This window comes from Rousettus aegyptiacus, unplaced genomic scaffold, assembly GCF_014176215.1.
Source record: "Rousettus aegyptiacus isolate mRouAeg1 unplaced genomic scaffold, mRouAeg1.p scaffold_m13_p_5, whole genome shotgun sequence".
NCBI lineage: Eukaryota > Metazoa > Chordata > Mammalia > Chiroptera > Pteropodidae > Rousettus > Rousettus aegyptiacus.
Genome location: NW_023416308.1, coordinates 16,578,681 through 16,595,490, shown reverse-complemented (window position 1 = coordinate 16,595,490; position 16,810 = coordinate 16,578,681). Strand labels below are relative to the sequence as shown.

The 16,810-nt window shown below is 56.9% G+C and overlaps 1 protein-coding gene across 3 annotated transcripts; it reads right to left on the bottom strand.

Annotated features, from left to right (window-relative positions):
• Positions 1-1,096: 1,096 nt before the first annotated feature.
• Positions 1,097-16,407, bottom strand: LIF (LIF interleukin 6 family cytokine). Of its 3 annotated transcripts, XM_036220405.1 has the most exons (5): positions 16,159-16,407; positions 10,430-10,577; positions 6,262-6,382; positions 4,353-4,531; positions 1,097-3,616 (listed from the first exon to the last, which is right to left on the bottom strand). In XM_036220405.1, the coding sequence occupies exons 3-5, from the start codon at positions 6,278-6,280 to the stop codon at positions 3,206-3,208; spliced, it is 609 nt and encodes a 202-aa protein (XP_036076298.1). In that variant the 5' UTR covers positions 6,281-6,382; positions 10,430-10,577; positions 16,159-16,407; the 3' UTR covers positions 1,097-3,205. The 3 variants fall into 3 exon arrangements, with proteins under 3 accessions (XP_036076298.1, XP_015991036.1, XP_015991029.2); XM_016135550.2 differs by lacking the exon at positions 16,159-16,407 and having other exon boundaries at positions 10,430-10,606; XM_016135543.2 differs by lacking the exons at positions 6,262-6,382; positions 10,430-10,577; positions 16,159-16,407 and having other exon boundaries at positions 4,353-5,735.
• Between the last annotated feature and the right edge of the window lie 403 nt (positions 16,408-16,810).

Sequence of the window (16,810 nt, the reverse complement as noted above, 5' to 3'; positions counted from 1 at the left end):
CACACAAGTACACTCTGAAGAGCTTGCCAAGAGCAGATTCTTTATTAATTTCTTTTTTCTTAAAAAAAAAAAAAAAGATTCCTTCAGTATAAAAAAATAAATATTTTAAATATGACATCGAATAAATAAAAATAATCTATCAGTATGAAACATTCCCACAGGGTACATTCATCAAAGAGGAATTTGTCCCCCAAGGCCAAGTCCTTTCCAGTAGAAAGGAAGGAGGGAAATACGGAAGGACGCACGGAGCATGGAGCTAGCGATGTGGGTGGGAGAGACACCCAGGCACCAGGATTTGTGGGGGAGTGATCCGAAGGTAAGAGCATCTGTACCATCTAAAGGGAAATTCAGTTCTCACTGGATGCGAGGCTGGACTGCTTCTGTCAAGGGGGATGTTCCCAACGAGAGGACAAGACGGGGAAGGAGGATGGTGACAAGGAGGGGAGACGAATAAACCAGCGGTGCTTTTCTGTTGAAATTTTTTTCTAAATAAATAAGGTCCCCAATACTCCTCTCTCAGTAAACTTCAAAATGACTGTCCTACCCCCTCATTGGCTGATGGTATCTTCCTCCTCCTCGAGTCCCCAGCCCCGAGACCCACTGTGCAAGTCAGGGGCAACACCCGCAGATGAAAAATGAGAGAAAGGACAGCTTCCTGCTCTGCAGAGCTTTTTCCACACAGAGAATCCATGATTCAGGGATGCTGTGCAAAGTGGGTGCTGATCAGCCGGCCTGGTTCCGGTAAGAGCAGAGGAGGGGTGTAAGGGGGCAGAGTGGGAAGGGGCTGAGGAGGGGAGGGCCTGGGCAGCTACAGCATGTGAAGCCCGGGGCTGCATCAGGCCCAGGGGAGAAGATTTTCTTGGGCCCCGAGCCTCAGAGGCTGCCCAGGCGACCCTGGCATGGAACATGAGGTGATGAGATGATGGCGACCCAGCAGGCCCCCAGCCTGCTGAGCCCTGTTCACTGAAGGAGCAGAGGGATGGGGGCAGCAGGCTGAGATCTGGAGCCACACTGAGACAGCATAGGAACACATGCGACTGCCAGGGCCTCCGCCACCCCTCACATCACATCTTAGCCAAAGGGATAGACAACTCCCACTCTGGCCCCCAACCCCACCCCAGGCCTCAGGGCCTGCCTGCTGCCTGCTCACCTGCCAACCAGTGGGTGTGATAAAGTGCTTAGAGAAGACAGAGAGAGGTGCAAAGTGAGTGCAAAGTACCATAATCTCCTTGGCTGAACTGCTCGGACTGCAGCCCGCTTAGGGTTTGAGAAGAAGCCAGAAGCTGCTCTTAGCAGCTGCCCCAGCTCTGCGCCCTCCTCCCCTGCTCCCAGACTGGAGGGCGGTTCTCCACTAGCCTGGCCCCAGCACAAAGGAAAAGATCAGGTTCCCTGCCTGGGAGCCCAGACATGGGTGGGGGCGTGCGGGGAGGTGGGGCAGGAGGGACCACAGCTTCCTGGTCCATGTCCCAGGGCCTCCGTGTCCTCCTCTCCGGAGGAGGGGCCTCCTCCCTGAACTTCCTGAGGTCCAGCCAGGCCCTCTCGCCCTCTGTGGGTGTTCAGCCACCCGAGAAGGAGCTTCGCCGCTGTGTGTGAGCATGCTGGGTGCTGGCTCAGGGCCCCTCAACTGCTAGTCTAAAGGCAAGCAGCATGGGGACAAGGAAACGACCACCAGAGCCGCCTTGCCCACTGCCACAGAAACACAGTTCCAGGGGGCACCAGAAGACACAGTGTAGAATGATCCCCTGGAGCCAAGCAACATGGTGGTACTAGGAAAAGGCCCTCAAGCCGCTGCACAAACTGGCCCAGCCTGCCTTGCAGACAGGATGCTGACCCCCAAAGTTAGGGTGGGGGGACGGATGGAGCTGGGTCCCCCGATCCCCGCCCAGGCTGACCAGTTCTCTCAGATCGTGACCCTTCTCTGAGCTTCATCCATAAGGCTTATCCCACTTGTAACATCGTCAGCTTCCAGACCAAGCTCTGCTAAGGCCTGGTGCTGGCTCCTATGGAAGGAGCCATCATATTATTTCTGTTGGGTAGGGAGCTGGGAAAGGGGAATTAACTTTGCCATTTAAAGCACCAATAAGTTAATATAAATAGGGCATCATAATAAATAGATAATTGTGCTGGATCAGACACACAGCACTCTTGGATCTCAGGCTTCCATGAGACCCTGACCTCAAGTTCTGCTGACCCCTTGCTCTGGGGACCAGAGATGGCCCCTGTCCCCTCGAGTACCTTTGTGTAACCTCACAGGGCCTCCATGGGCCTCAGATGTGAGCTGCCACTCTGAACTATCCAGTCCATCCTCTCCCTTACAGACCCTTGCCCAGAAGAAAAATTCTGGGTCCCCTCAAACCTCCTCACCTGACTTTGCCACCTGCTCATCTCCACATACCCCCACCTCCAGGTCCAGTCACCATACCTTGGCCATCTTGGGCTGCAGGAAAGACTACAGAGAAGAGGGAGGAAAGCCCGCCAAGGCTTTTGGGGACTCTCTTCCTCCTAGCATCTTCCTTCCCAGACCTGAAGGTGGCTTCTCTGCCTCCCCAGGAGCCTGAAGGCCAGTGGTCTCCTTCTGGAACCTTGTACCTAACAGTCCCTAGGCTTGAGCTCTCCAATCACGCATGCTCAAGAGAAGGCAGCATCTCAAACAGAGCTCCCTTCTCTAACTTCCATTCACCACAATTACAGGGGCACCAAGGAGTCCTTAGGAATCCCAGCCCCTCTGGCTTGCCCGAGTTCCAAACAAACCTTTAAAGTTTACCTAAGGGGAAGGAACGGCAATGATGATGGTCATTGTGCTGGGGGCCGGGCAATTCCCCTGACACCTGCCATCTCGCCCTGTGGTCAGGGTCCCCGTAGACCATTTGTTCAGTTGGCTCACAAAGCCCCAGCTGAGGGGACAAGTAGGGCAGAAGTCCAGCCCACACTCCCCTCGCCAGCCAGGCACCATGGAGCCTGGCTGCAGTCTCCCAGAAGAAAGGATGCCTCTTCTAGTTACCGCTGTATGTAGGTCCTGCCTATGGGAGTTGTAACTCTGCCCGGTTTTATCAGTCCACCCTGGAGGGAAGTGGACTGGCCAGGAATGCCTCAGGGTCTGCCAGCAGCCCACACTTGGGTTTGTCAATGCTTCAGGCCCCAGCCACAGTTTGAGAGCCACCTGAGTCTAAGATCTGGGGTCACTGCACGCTTCAAGACCTCCTGTTTAGAAGGCCTGGGCCACTACAGCGATGACCTGCTTATACTTCCCCAGGAGCTGACAGCCCAGCTTCTTCTTCTGGAAGACATCCTTGCCTGAGGTGTCAGGGCCATAGGCCACCTCCACGTGGGCCACGTGGTACTTGCTGCACAGGCGGCAGAGCACATTACTGAGGAGGCCCCGCATGGTGTCTGTGGTGGCATTCAGCTTGCTGTGGAGGCTGAGGGCGTTGGGATTGAGGATCTTCTGGTCCCGTGTGATGTTGCCCAGGGAGGCGCCAAGGTACGCGATGATGCGGTACAGCTCCACCAGCCGGGCCTTTTCTGTGCCATTGGCGTGGAAGGGTGGGAAGTCTGTCACATTGGGGCCACACAGCTTGTCCAGGTTGTTGGGGAATGGCTCCCCTTGGGCCGTGTACTGAAAAACAAAGAGGCAGAGGAAAGGTGACATGGCAGTCAGAGATGGGTGTTCCAACCCTGTCACCAAGCCTCTGGGTGAGCCCTTGGGTCTCAGTTTCCCACCTGTGGCATAGGGACCCAACTACTTGCCCTGTACGTATCTCGAGATTGTCATGAGAGCCAGAAGTAATCATGGGTATGAATGCACTTGATAAAGAATCAAGGCCTGTACCACAAAAGGTATATAATCACCATCATCCTCCTCATCAGGACCATATAGGGACAAAAAGGAAAACACCATGTCTCACCGAGGGCAGGTACACTACACACTTTCCCTTTCATCCACTGCACTCACCCTCTTCCTGGGTGGCTTTGTACCCCCAGACACGTACAGCTACTGTCTCTCCCAACCTCACCTCCCCATCCACATCACTACCTCTTTCTTCATTGTTTTTCACCATAGCCTCTGGCTCCACATGATGGACCCCCAGGTCTAGGAGTGCAAGAACTCCCATCTCCCCACAACTTTGCCCTTCCTAACTGGGCACCCTGGAAAAGTGACTTCCAGTCTCTAAGCTTATGCTGGGGGTAGGGCAGAAGCTATGAGAGGCTGGTGTGGTTCAACCAAGCCCCATGCCCATTCTTTCCTTCCAGCTCCAAAAGGGTCTCTTCCCTAACCAGCCCTGTCAGCCTGGGTCAGTGCAGCGAACCCCCTCCGCCCTCCCTCCTTCCTCGATAACTGGGGGGTGACTTACATAGAGAATGAAGAGGGCATTGGCACTGCTGTTGAGCTGGGCCAGTTGGTTCCTGATCTGGTTCATGAGGTTGTTGTGACATGGGTGGCGTGTGACGCAGGTGGCGTTGACAGGGGTGATGGGGAGGGGGCTCCCTGCCCCGTGTTTCCAGTGCAGAACCAGCAGCAGGGGGACGACTCCTGGGAACAGGCAACCGTAAGTCATGAGCGGATGGGGAGAACGTTCCTCATCTTCTCTGGGACAACAGCCTCCAGCCCGATCTTCCCCTGGCCTGGCCTTTTCTAGTTCTCACCACATCACTGCATCTGTTCCTCTCCGTCTCCCTCTCTCCAGACCTCTAACTCTCCATCTCCGCTTCTCTCTCCCTGCCTTCTCCTGAGAGGAGGAGCAAAGGGGCAGGGCGAGCTGTTCCTACCTGTTGGAATACGGGTCCAGAGTGACACCAGTCATCCAGCCCTTTCCCTTGGGAAGGAAAAAGCCCTTGAGGACTCCTGGCCCTCTGGCTGGAAGGCACAGTGCCTAAGCTCAAGGTATCTCAAGGAAAAGTAAGGCCCCTATCTTTCCACCTCCCAGGATGGCCCAGATTCCTAAGCATTGCTTCCTGCTCACTGGCCCATTGTAGCCTATAGCTCTCAAATTAGGCTCCCAGGAGATCCACAGGGAAACAGAGGGGGTTGTCCTCTGATGACTGTCTTCTCCCTCCCATGTCACATGATTCGGTCTCCCCAGGTTATTTGGCCCCTAATTCTGCCTCTTCCCTCCATATCTGCTAGCTAGCTTCTAAGTGCGCACTCCTCTACTAGGACCCTCAACTTCACCCCGATTCTGTGGTTCTGCTTCCTCATCCATCCCCAAATCATTATTCAAAATTTTCTCTCCCCCAGCTCTGCAAAGCTCCTCGCCTTCACGCCCTCCCCCTCTAGTCCACTCCTCCTTGCCCCAGGCTTTGGGTTAGGACAAGGAGCATCCAGGGGTCCCACGGGCACCCAGAGCCTTGGGGAAGGAGAGGAAATGGTGCAACCAGAAAAAAAGGGAAAAGGTCGCAGGAAGCCAGGTGGGCGGGGAAGGAAGGAAAGTGAAAGGTGACAGGAGAGCTGGGAGCTGTTCATTCCGGTCCTGGATCGCCCCTCCCCCAGCGCGCTTGCTTCCCCATCCCCCCTTCACCCATAGCTGTCCTCAAAGGGGTCTTTCCAGGTGGCTCAGCGGTAAGGGCCGGGGTCAGCGGACCACTGAGGCTGGGGAACCAGCGAGGCTGCGGGGAAGAGGGTACGGGAGTTTCCCGGGACAGTGTGGCAGCCTCAAGTTCACTTCTGTTGGGTCCCCTGTACCTCCCAGCATCCCCAGGCAGCGCTGAGTCCCGGGGATGGCTGCCCCCCACCCTCGCTGCCCCCAGCTCACCTAGTACAGAACACAGCTTTCCAGGCACTAGCAGTTGGAGGCAGCACCTGCTTTTGTCCCAGCCGGAGTTTGCAAGCTGCTGGGCGGCCTGCGCCCCTCCCAGGGAGCAGCCCAGGACGCGGTTGGAAAAGAGAAAGCGGAAAGACAGAAAGAAAGAAAGAGGGAGGGTGAATCGGGGAGAAAGCAGAGCGGGAAGAGCAGCACGGGAGAGTGGCAGGCTCCAGGAGGAAGAGGAGGAGCAGGAGGTGGAGGAAGGCTGCGGCGCCCCTCGCTTGCCCGCCAACCTGCTGGCCCCCGGGCGGACGGGCTGGACGCGCTGCGCCGGGACCATGTGCCTGCGCTCGCCCCAGCCGCCACCCAGCGCCTCCAGCGGCCGGGCCGGTTGCGCGGACGCCCCAAGTATCCGTGTGTCTGCGGCGGGCCGGTGTCCCGTTCGCAATCGCCAAGTGCCCCAAGTTGCCGCTGCACTCGCAGCGGGGCGCGGAAGCCAGCGCGGGGCGGGTGGATTTACCTGCTGCCAAGACCTTCATTATGGGCTGGACTCCAGAGGGCCTTGGAGGAGACCTTAGATGCCGGCAGTTTTCAGAGGTTCATGCTCAAATGGGGAATTTGCCTGATTTATATACTGGAGCCTGTGTTGTAAGACAGAGAAACAGCTATATTTAGCAGGGATCCCCGTCCAGGAAGTTGTTTGAGGTGCATCATAGGAAATTATGAATGGAAGAAAGTGAGAGTGAAGGGGGGCCAGTGAGGGGGGAGGGTGGAGAGAGCAGACTTTTTCCCTCTTCTAAGAATTTGATTGATAAAATTATAATGAACTCTTCGACAAAACACCCTGCGGTTTTCCTGAGTGGCTTGCCCTGAAGGTGAGGAGGGGGAGGAGGGTCCCCAGGCCGAGTCATCAGGGTCCCCTGGCAGTGGGCGCCTCAGACAGCCCTGACTCACCTGGGTTTGGGGAGGTGGCTTGAGACTAGGCAAGCAGATGGAGGTTGTCACCTGTGGTCCCCTGATTGGGGGCTTTGGGGGACATTGGGCAGGAGGCAGGCTGGGGCTTGGCTGAGAAGGAGGCTCCAGGAAGAGGGGCTGGGGCCTGGCGTGGACTTTAGACAGCAATAAAGCAGAACTGAATGTGGGTGCAGGAAGCCACCTCATAGGTAGCCTCCTCCAACCTGCCCATTGCCACTGGGTAAAGGGGGACTCCAAAGGGAATCGTTAGTTGCCCAGGGACCCACAGGTCCCTGACTGCCATCAGCAAGACTGTGTTGCTAAACACAAGTACCCGTGAGTCCACGGAGGGGGCTGGGAAGATGGGGGCTGGGGGTTGCTGTGACAGGTTATTAGGGGACAGCCTGGGGAGGAGCTTCTGGGAAGGTGTTGTGTGTCTGGGGGTTACCTAAACTCTTTGCAACCCCATCAGGAACGCAGTCCAACGGGTCCAACATTCCAGAGGGATACCTGAATTAGAGACCTAGAAGGGCTCAGCAAAATGGACCCAGGTTTCCTCCTGAAGATGCAGAGGAATGGTGGGGAGAACATAAATAGCTTGCTCCTCCCAGATCTGCCTTGAAAGCCCCTTAGGAGCTTCCGAGAATGATGGAGGACCCCAGAAGTTGCTTATAGAGTATCTAAGGCAAGGTCGCAAATTCTAGTGCCAATTGTGGTCAGGTAGATTCGTAAACAAATTGTTGGGGGTAGGTGGAAGGAATAGTAAGGACCAGGAGAAAATGAGCACGAGGCACTCCTCTTCTGTAAAAAGCATTTTTAAAAAAACTGAAATGGAGATGCTGACCAGAGAATAGCTATCTGGGACCACAGTGTCCCACAAGCTGCCAGAAGCATCCCCATCCCAGGAAGATGTCTCATTCCTCTCAGGATCCCACCCCAGCCCTCGGGCCTGACCCTGACCACGAAACAAGGTGGGAGAGTTGGTTTTCCAAGGCCAGGGAGCTCCTCATCCTTCCCCTGGATTCTAATACCCCCTGCCCACCCCACCCGGCTCCATGCATGCCCCCAGCTCTCACCTCTTGCCATTTCCTGGACTTGCCCAGCCAGGCATTCCTCCCTCATCATGCCAGGACTGGCCTTAGTGCTTATTGCTGTCCCTGACCACCCTCCCCCGCAACACACACACACCCTGCCCCATCCAGGCTCGCTTCTCCCATGCTTTGGGGACCTGGGATGTAGGATATAAAACTGCCCAATCCACCTGGGACTTCCCAGCAGGGGAGAGGCTGGTATAGCCCAGGCTGGCTCTCCTTCTTCTCTGTTCCTCACGCTTTGTCTCTTCCTTCAAAGGCCCTACCTAGCACTTACTTGCCCCTCCATTATGCCTGCTCTGGGGTCTGCAATACTCCCAAGAAGCCCGTGTACCCCAGCCCGTCTCAGGCAACCTCACGGCCCAGGACATCCCTTGTACTGCCCTCTGGCTCCCCAGATCCCGCATCAGCCCTATAATCACCCCCAATTGCTCTGTAATCTCAGCCCCACCCACAGGAAATAGGAAGTGGGAGCAGAGTCTAGGAGACACTTAACCCCTGCATTGACTAGCCCCCTCCCATGCCTCAGTTTCCCCTCTCACGGTACCTGACTTGGCCTGTGCTCCCCAAGTGCTGTGGGCCCCTTGGCACCCCAGGCCCAGCCTCCCTCTCCTGTCCATGTCCAGGCACCACCTGCGCTGGGCCTCTTGGGGGAAGGCCGGGGAGGGTCTCGGAGCCGCCAGGCTGTGAGCTGCCTGCAACGTGGCGTCGGTCCCCAGGAATCGGCCGCCCAGACCGAACTCCAGGCCAGCTTTGGTCTCCAGGAGTTTGTTTTCTTCCCTCCCTCCCTACGCTGCTGTGTGTGTGTTTTCTCCAGCTTCCTCACGGAAGGCATCCTCCCTTCTTGGCTGCCTGCTACCAGGGTCGTGACCCCAGGCCCCACCCTGGAGTGGCAGCCCCAGCCCAGGCCTCTTCCAGCCTGTGACTTCATCCCCAGCCTGTCCTGCTTCTGCACACTGGGCCTGCTGGGGATGTGACCGGCCTCAGGATAAGAGGAGCAGTCGGGACCCACATGGACCCCACATGGACCCCTGCCTTCAGCCCGGGCAGGGGGCTACCAGGCCAGGGCTCTGGGGTGCTCTCTCCAGGAAGCCATGCCATTCACTTGCTCGTCTTCCCTCTCTAGGAAATGAGCCCATGCGCTTGCCGGGGGCCTTCCCAGGGCCCCCAGGGCTCTTTCTCCTACACGCTTTGGCACATGCCACCACCCTCCTTTTCTGCTGATTCTTACCCACTAGCCTCTCCTGGAATGTCACAGATGTTTTATTTGTCAGGTGAGGAAACCGAGGCTCGGAGAGGCGAAGCGCTTGCCCAGCGCTGCACAGAAAGTTAACAGGAGAACGAGGTCTCTGGCTTGCAGGCCACAACGATGCCAGCAGCACCTCACGCCACAAGGGGAGCGAGGAGCACTAAGGCCACTTCTTTGAGGCTGCCTCTCGGGGCCCAGATGGGCAGAGTCTGTCCAGTGTTGCCCAGGTAAGGATAGGTCTTATTCCTCAGTCCTGGATAGGGTCTGACACTCATTTGTACTCTTGACAGTACCTGGCTCAGGGTTATACCAGAGTAGATACTAAGTATTGTTAAAAAAAACAAAAAATATTTTATGATTTCCAAAAGCTGTGTGTGCCAAACCTGTCGTGGAGAGGTGTAGACTCTGAAGAGCGAACTTCGGCCTCGGTCAGAACCGGGTTGGAGCTTTGGCTCTGCCAGGTGTGACCTGGGTGACTTTGGGGAAGTGACCGCCTCCTGGTCTCAGTTTCTTCGTATGTGAAATGGGAATGAGGCACCTACGCTATGGGTTTGCTGTGAGGGCTCAGGGTTCAGCGCAGTTCTGGGCACCCAGCAAACCCTTTGCATGCCAGCATTGGTCTTCACCACCTTCCTGTGAAATAGAGGTTCTTATCCCCATTTAACAGATGAGAAAATTTGGGTGCACTCCAGGGCTTAGGTGGGAAGGCTGGGCAAGAGAGGGACAAGTCCACATATTTCTGACGGATAATGGAGGCAAGACACCCTTACAGACTCCAGCTTCGGAAGTGCCTCAGAAAAATCAAATGGGTTGTATAGGGGGCCGAAATGACAGTGTGCTCACTCTCCTCATGTCGCATCCTGGCCCCTGACCACCCTCACCCCAGGCCTGAGCTAAGGACAGTGGCTGACCCGACTTCACCGCCCCCAGGAGCTGATTCACCCCCCAGGCCCCTACTGAGAAGGAAGGAGACACAGCTGGCTCAGAGGGGCTTGAATCACCAGCCACTCCCTATGGAGCCCCAGGGGGTGTGGGGGCGGGGGCCAGCCCCCTGCCTGTCTGTCTCTTTCCTGCACCCTGGGGGCACTCAGAGGAGAGGGCAGCATGGCAGTGGCCATTGGCAGAAAGGTGGCAGGGAGGTACCCTGACAGTCAGGCATCCTGTGTGGGCAGTTAGTCACCAGGTAAGCAGCTCTCTGGGCATTGGGGAATTCCCCAAGACCAGTGACCCAGAAACTGAGCACTTCGGGCAAGCCCCAGTACCCAGGCTGTCCCCCTCCTTCTCTCACCATTCCCCTTCCCTACGCTCAGCTAAGGTCTCAGTTCTCTGAAAACCCAACCAGCAGCCGCTCTCAGCCATCAGCTCAAGCCCAGCCCCTACCCTGATATTCTCACCTGGAAGATGAGCACGGGAAAGTCAGATGGCCCCAGAGAGGAAGATGGGAGCCAGAAGGTATGGCTCAGGACCAGGGCTGGTGAGGGACAGCCAGAGGAGATGAGAGAAGTTCAGGAATTCCTGGCACAGCCCTGGCAGTTGGGCGTCCTGTCCAAAAAGGCAAAAGTACCTCATTCATTGGCACTTGAGAAGTGAGGGTGTAACTACACGTGTGGGCCCTCACCTCCATCCTGCAGCACCGTGGAACCATCTACGCACTCTCATGGACTTTCCTGTGGCCCCTGACTCAGCGTTGCACATCAACTTTGGGCTGACTGGGGCTAGGCTGGCAATGGTCTCCGTGGGTTAAAGTATAGCTTAGAGCCAGATAAACCTGGGTTCAAATCCTGCCCACACCACTTACTAATGGCGTAACCTGGAGCAACTGACTTTCTCTCTCTGAGCCTCAATTTTCCTTCTGAAAGTGGGGATTGCTGTAGTGCTGGCCTCATGAGGATGTCGTGAGAATGTTAAATGAGAAATGCAGATCAAGTACCTAACACCTGGCAATCATTCTAACTAGGGCTCAGGGTGGCCATGGGGGAGGCGGGGCGGAGCTTGGGTCGGGCCTGGATGCAGGGGTCAGTGCACTACCCTTGGTGTGAGAGTTAAGCCAAGGAGAGCTCCTGGGTCCTCTCAGTACACAGATCGTAGTGTGGGTCCTAGGGGAACAGGCAGCCTCTTAGAGCCTCAGCAGGGGGATAAGCGATATTTCCCACCTTGAGGCCCTGGAGAGCCCAGCTACCTTTGGGGCTCTTCAGGCCCAGGCTCCAGGCCTATTGTCTGCCCCTTCTCACCCTCACCCCATCAAATCTCTGGCAGGGACCAGTTATACCCACTTGAGGCCAAGGAAGTTCCAGAAGCTGCCCTGGCCTCCTGCCAACTGCCCCCAGCATCACCCTGACATTTCCTGAGACTGGTTCTGCTTCAAGAATCAATCCCCTGGAGGTGAATCAGAGTGACAGCATTTTTTCCTCAGTCCTGATAGAAACTGCAAGGAAAGAAACAGCCCACAAAGCCCCAGTTACTGGTAGGGCCAGAGGCCTGGTTCCAAGGGCCATGCTGTTGCATGCTCCACCCTTGGTGTCTCCATCTGTAGAATGGGTTGCTTTCCCCTCTACCCCCTTGTTCATTCATCGGCACTTAGTGGATGTGGCATTTTTGCTTCTGCAAGCACTTCGACCTCCTCCAGGCCCTCCCTGAATCTCGAACTAGCCCTAGATCGTTGCACGCAGATATAGAGAGCTTTTCGAACTGTGGATCTCTGCCTCTTAGTGCATCATGGATTCAATTTAAAGGGTTTGCTGCCAGCACTTTCAAAAAGGAAATGGAATAGCAAAATCACCCAGCATCGCCTGGAGCGAGGGCAAATAGTGCTCCATGAAAGTTTTTCTTTCTGCTGTTTGTATGTGTCACTGTATACATCATCCTCTGGTTGCAAGGTACAATGTGTTTCTAACTATGGGTCACGGTCAAAAACGTTTGTAAGCCACTGGTATCGATGATGAAAGCCAGGCCCTGAGGGTTGGGAGTGACTTGCTTAAGGTCACTCAGCTGTTGGCAGCATGGGGCTCCAGACTTCCAACTTAGCCGCTATCTATTGCAGCTCAGGAACGGGCAGGAGGTGCTGCAGGTGGGGTGGGGCAGGCAGGTGCTCACGGTGGGGGGCGGAGGCCTGGCATCACTCTGAGCTGGGACAAAGGCCCTCCCAGGGCCCGGCCTCTCACCGACCATTCCCTCCAAAGCCTCAGACCCTGGATTCCCCTTCCTATCCTGCTCCCCCTGGGTGGTGTCCAGGATAGTCACAGGCCTGTCCTCACTCTGCCATGCATGGGACCCCTTCGATCTCACCAAGGGCAGTGGGAGGAAGAAGTGGCTGCATTCTTCCCTCCAGGGTAGCCGGAGACCCAGAAGCCCAGCCTGTGTCTAGGAGCACCCACCAGGATCCCACGGGTCCGTCTGGGTCTTAGTGGGCATTGCGTGTGTGTGGTGTGTGGTAAGGGCCTTTGTGTGTCTGCACATCTATGTTCAGCTGTGTCTGTGCTGATCTTTTTGCTCGTGTGTAGTTGGGAGAGAGCTGGAGCATGCACAACTCTGGCTGACTTTGTGAGCCCTCTGTGTGATTGCGAATGTGTGTGTGACCGTGTGCGTTAATCCTGTACAAGTGTGGGTCTGACCCCGTGTCCGTGAGAGCCTGTGTGTGGTGGGGGTCCCGGCACGAGTGGGAGGTGTGACCCTGTGCGTGTGTGCGCGTGTGCCCCGGCGCGTGTCTCCAGCGATCCTTGCTCCTCACCCTCCAGCCCCCGTCCCTGGGAACCATGTGGCAGCCTCACGTCACAGGGGCCACCAGCAGCTGGTTTCCTCCCCACCCTGCCCCAGGCCACCCCCCGCCCCGGCCACCCTGACTCTTGGCACAGGGACAAAGCTGATGTCAGGGCTGAGCTGACAGCTTCCTTCTCCCACTGGATTTTCCAAAAGAGAGAGACCACAGCTCGTCTCCTATTAAATAATCTCGGGCAGGGGGTGGGGGAGGATGTTTCACTCAATGATTTCCTGAACTCAGAGGCAATAAATAGAACAGGAAGCAGCCCCACGGACCCGCTCAGCCTGAAACTGGCCGGCACCAAGGTGGGACCCGGCCTCCCTCCCCTTACCCCCCACCTGCAGTCAAGCTCACTGGGGCCACCCTGATTCGACCCCAGAGATGATGTCAGGGAGGCAGCCAGGCCTTCTCCCTAAACTGTCCCCCAGTGCCCACAGGGACTAAGGAAATGTGCTGAGGATGGTGGGTAGGAGGTGATAAGATGGAAAGGGTAAAGTGGCCCTGTCCCAATGGGTGGGGAGGATGGAGGGAATGAGGCCCCGCTGAGGTTGTACCATCCTCTTCCCTGGAAAGAGAAGAAAGGATGAGCTCTCTGACGTCAGGAGGGGATGGACCAGGTAGGGGAGCAGCTCATAGGGAGCTGGGAGGAAAGGTCCAGGCTTCCCCCTGACCCTTCAGGCAACCTGGGTATGATGCTCGTCTCCGCCAATCCTGCACCCATGGACCACTCCTGTTCCCCGCCCTTTTGGGGACATGTGGTTGGCACGCCAAGAGCCCCAAAGGCCTTCATGAGCCTCTCTCACACCGATGTCCCCCAAAGCAAACCATTATAAAGCGCTCACTAGAGTAGCCTCTTATCTCCAGTCCTAATCCCCATCTCCAAGGGAGGCGTTTTCATCCCGGTTTTACAGGCACGGAGACTGAGGCTCAGAAAGTGGGATGATTTGTCCAAGGTCTCACAGGATATGATGGAGCCAGCCTCCCGAAATCAGGAGCTAAAAGGCCAAGTGTGGTCTGGGCAGCCTGGCGGGGGAATCACTGGCAGCAGGGGGCCATGGGGTCCCCAGGGTGACTCGGCCCCCGGGGGAGCCCCTCCTTCTGTCTGGGCTGGCCGCTCAGCTGCTTATCAGCCACAGGACTCCATGACACAATCCTGCTCTGATCTCCTGCCCAGCCAGCCTTCTCCACCCCGCCCCACCCTGGACCCCGTTTCCACTTCCTCCCTTTCTGGATGGGACCAGCCTGCCCAGGGATCACAGTGAGCCGTCTGGAGAGCCGGCATCCCTGCAAGCCCCTCAGACACGACTCTCCCGCGTCTGCCCTGGCCAGCTGGCTGGTGGCAGGGACCCTCCTAGAGGGAGGATGGTGGCCTGTAGTTCTCCGCCCTCAGGCTCCTCTCTGAGCAATGTCAGCTTGCGGGAACTTAGAAACCATCCCAGCCTCTGCTGGCCCTAGCCTCAGGATCCCCACTTATAAAGGGAAAAGTTTGGCAAGATGAGGTTGGTGGGTAGGGGGCGCACAAGGTGGGGTCTACAATCAGCCAGACCTCAGGTCCAGTTCTAACTCTGTCACTCATAAGCTATGGATCTGCAGACAGGTGATCTCATAGCTCAGGCCTTAGTTCCGATGTCTACAAAGTGGGACACAATGTGTTGTCAACCTGGGAGGTTAGCAACTCCCTCTGGAAAACCCTGGCAGGCACTGAAGACGTGCCTGAGTTACTGACATTATTATCCAAGCTGATAAAACTTCACGGGTAGGGCCCAGAGAGGGGAAATCGCTTTTCCAAGGTCACACAGCAAATTAGTGGCACATCCCCAACAGCGTGGGCTGCTTGCTGGGACACCCAGAGAGGGAGTCAGAAGCCCAAATTTCTGCCCTGATTTCCTGTGAGAATTCTAAAAAGAAGCTTCTTGGAGTCTCCCTTTCTCCATCTGTAAAACGGGCCTAGAGAAGGCCTTTGGTCTTGAAGGAACTAGAAAAGGTGGGTTTGGGGGATAGACAAAGCCTCGCAGGCATCCTGGAAAGCCCGTCCCAGGGGGAGTGAGGGGCCGGGTCCAGGGCTCAATGCCCAGTGTGCTCCAATGCCCAGCCACTCAGCTGGGCTCCAAGCTGTGGACTGCAGCGCCCCCCACTGCCCAGCGGGCAGCAGGAGCCATGGCCACGGCACCACCAGCTCCAGACCTACCTGGCCCGGCCAGTGCCTCTTCCAGAACACTGCAGCTCAGAATTTGGGGATTGAGGAAGTGCACAGGGATGTCTGAGGTTCAGAATGGAGGGTGGGGAGAGGACATTGGCCAAGGCAGGGGGAAGGGGACAGGCTGAGGAGTCCTGACGGGGCCTCTGCCCAGCCCAGCACCTCCTGAAGCTCTGGGAGGGGAAAGAGGAGAAGGAGAAGGAGAAGGAGAAGGAGAAGGAGGGTCACTGCTGCCCTTTCCCACCTACCTCAGGCCCCAAGACCACCTAGTCCCCACCCAGGACGAGCCCTGGAGACAGTGTCCCTGCCCCCCCCCCCCCCCCCCCGCCCCAGAAACCTCTTCCCAGCCCTCAGGAACTGTCGATGATAAAATTGTGGTCGAGCCCTTTCTAGGATTATTTGTGCCAAGGTGCCTCCCCTCTGGTGCCAAGCTCTTGCAGACTTTGCTTATATTTTTCCTTCCTCCCCACCGTGGTCCCTGACCTGGTGCTTCCACAGTTAGGTCCATCTTATAGAGCAAGTGAAGCACAGAGTGGTCAAGTCCTGTGCCGGCTCAAGGTCAAAAGTGTAGGGACCATGACCTTACTGACCACACACCCAAGAGCCTCCCATGAGGGATTTCACTTTGGCAAAGATCCTCACCCTTCGCCTCAAAGCAGAAGCAGGTAGGAGCCACCCCACGACCCACCGCAGCCCCTCCTGGAGGGACAAGGACACTCTGCCTGCCATGTTTGCATCTGAAGGAAAGCTAGGCCTCCACGGGCTCAGAACCCTCCACTGCTCTGGGGAAAAGGGAACTTGAGGGTCTCCTGGGAATCCAGGAATCAAAACCCCCAGAGAGGTGACCTCTCTAGGATCGCACAAGGCCAGGATTCCGTCCTCTCCATTCTGCGCTCTCCCCTCTGCCCTTTAACCCTGAGATGATCATTAACCCCTGAAATGTCCACTGCTGCTTTCACATCTGGTCTGTCTTCTTTGCCTGGACACCCTCTGTGTAGGGCACTTCTTACCATGCCCATTACACAGATGGGGGACTGAGGCCTAGAGAACCATGTGGGCTGCCAGGTGCACCCCTGGCCACGTGAGGGAGGGGGTGATGTTTGCTCTGCTGAGGATAAATTTGGGGACTGGCATCTACCCCTTGACCCCACCCCATCAGAGAAGCCTACCGTGGTCTGCGTCCGCACAGGACCCTCCGGTGTCTCGTGGGGTGTGTGCCAGGTCTTCAGTGGGACACCGTCGTCTTCGGGGCCAGGGTCCCCTCTGCTTCCCTCTCCTGCTGAATCTTCTCTGGAGAGGGCTCCTCACCCCACCCCCCACTTGACTTCCCTTCAAGGGCCGTGTGGCTCTTAGGCTCCCCCCACTTTCACCCCGCCCCCCAGATGAGGGGCTAGGGGCAACGGGGGCAGAGAACCCCAGTTTCCTGGCCAGACTGCACCTGACACAGGTGGAGCAGAGTCTTTGAGGTGGCTGAAGGGAGAAGCAGAGCCAGGGGTGGGGAGGGGGCGTCCCTGTGCCCCACAACCCTGCCTGGTGCTGCGTGGCGAGGCTGCTGGGACCTGAGTCACAGCTGACTGGGCCACGCCCAGCCCTTCTGGGTGACCCAGGCCGGCATAAGGCGATGACTGGGCAGCCCTCCGCATGACCGGCCAGGGTCAGCCTTAGGTATTTTGACTCAGACCTGCCGCAGGCCGTGTGCACCAGGGCCATGCTCCCTTGTCCCTGTCCCCAGAAGAGTCACAGGGCTGCAGTCACCATTCTGGACACAGTGCCCTCCCAAACTACCACTCCGTACCTTGGCACCCACCTCAGAGCCCTGGA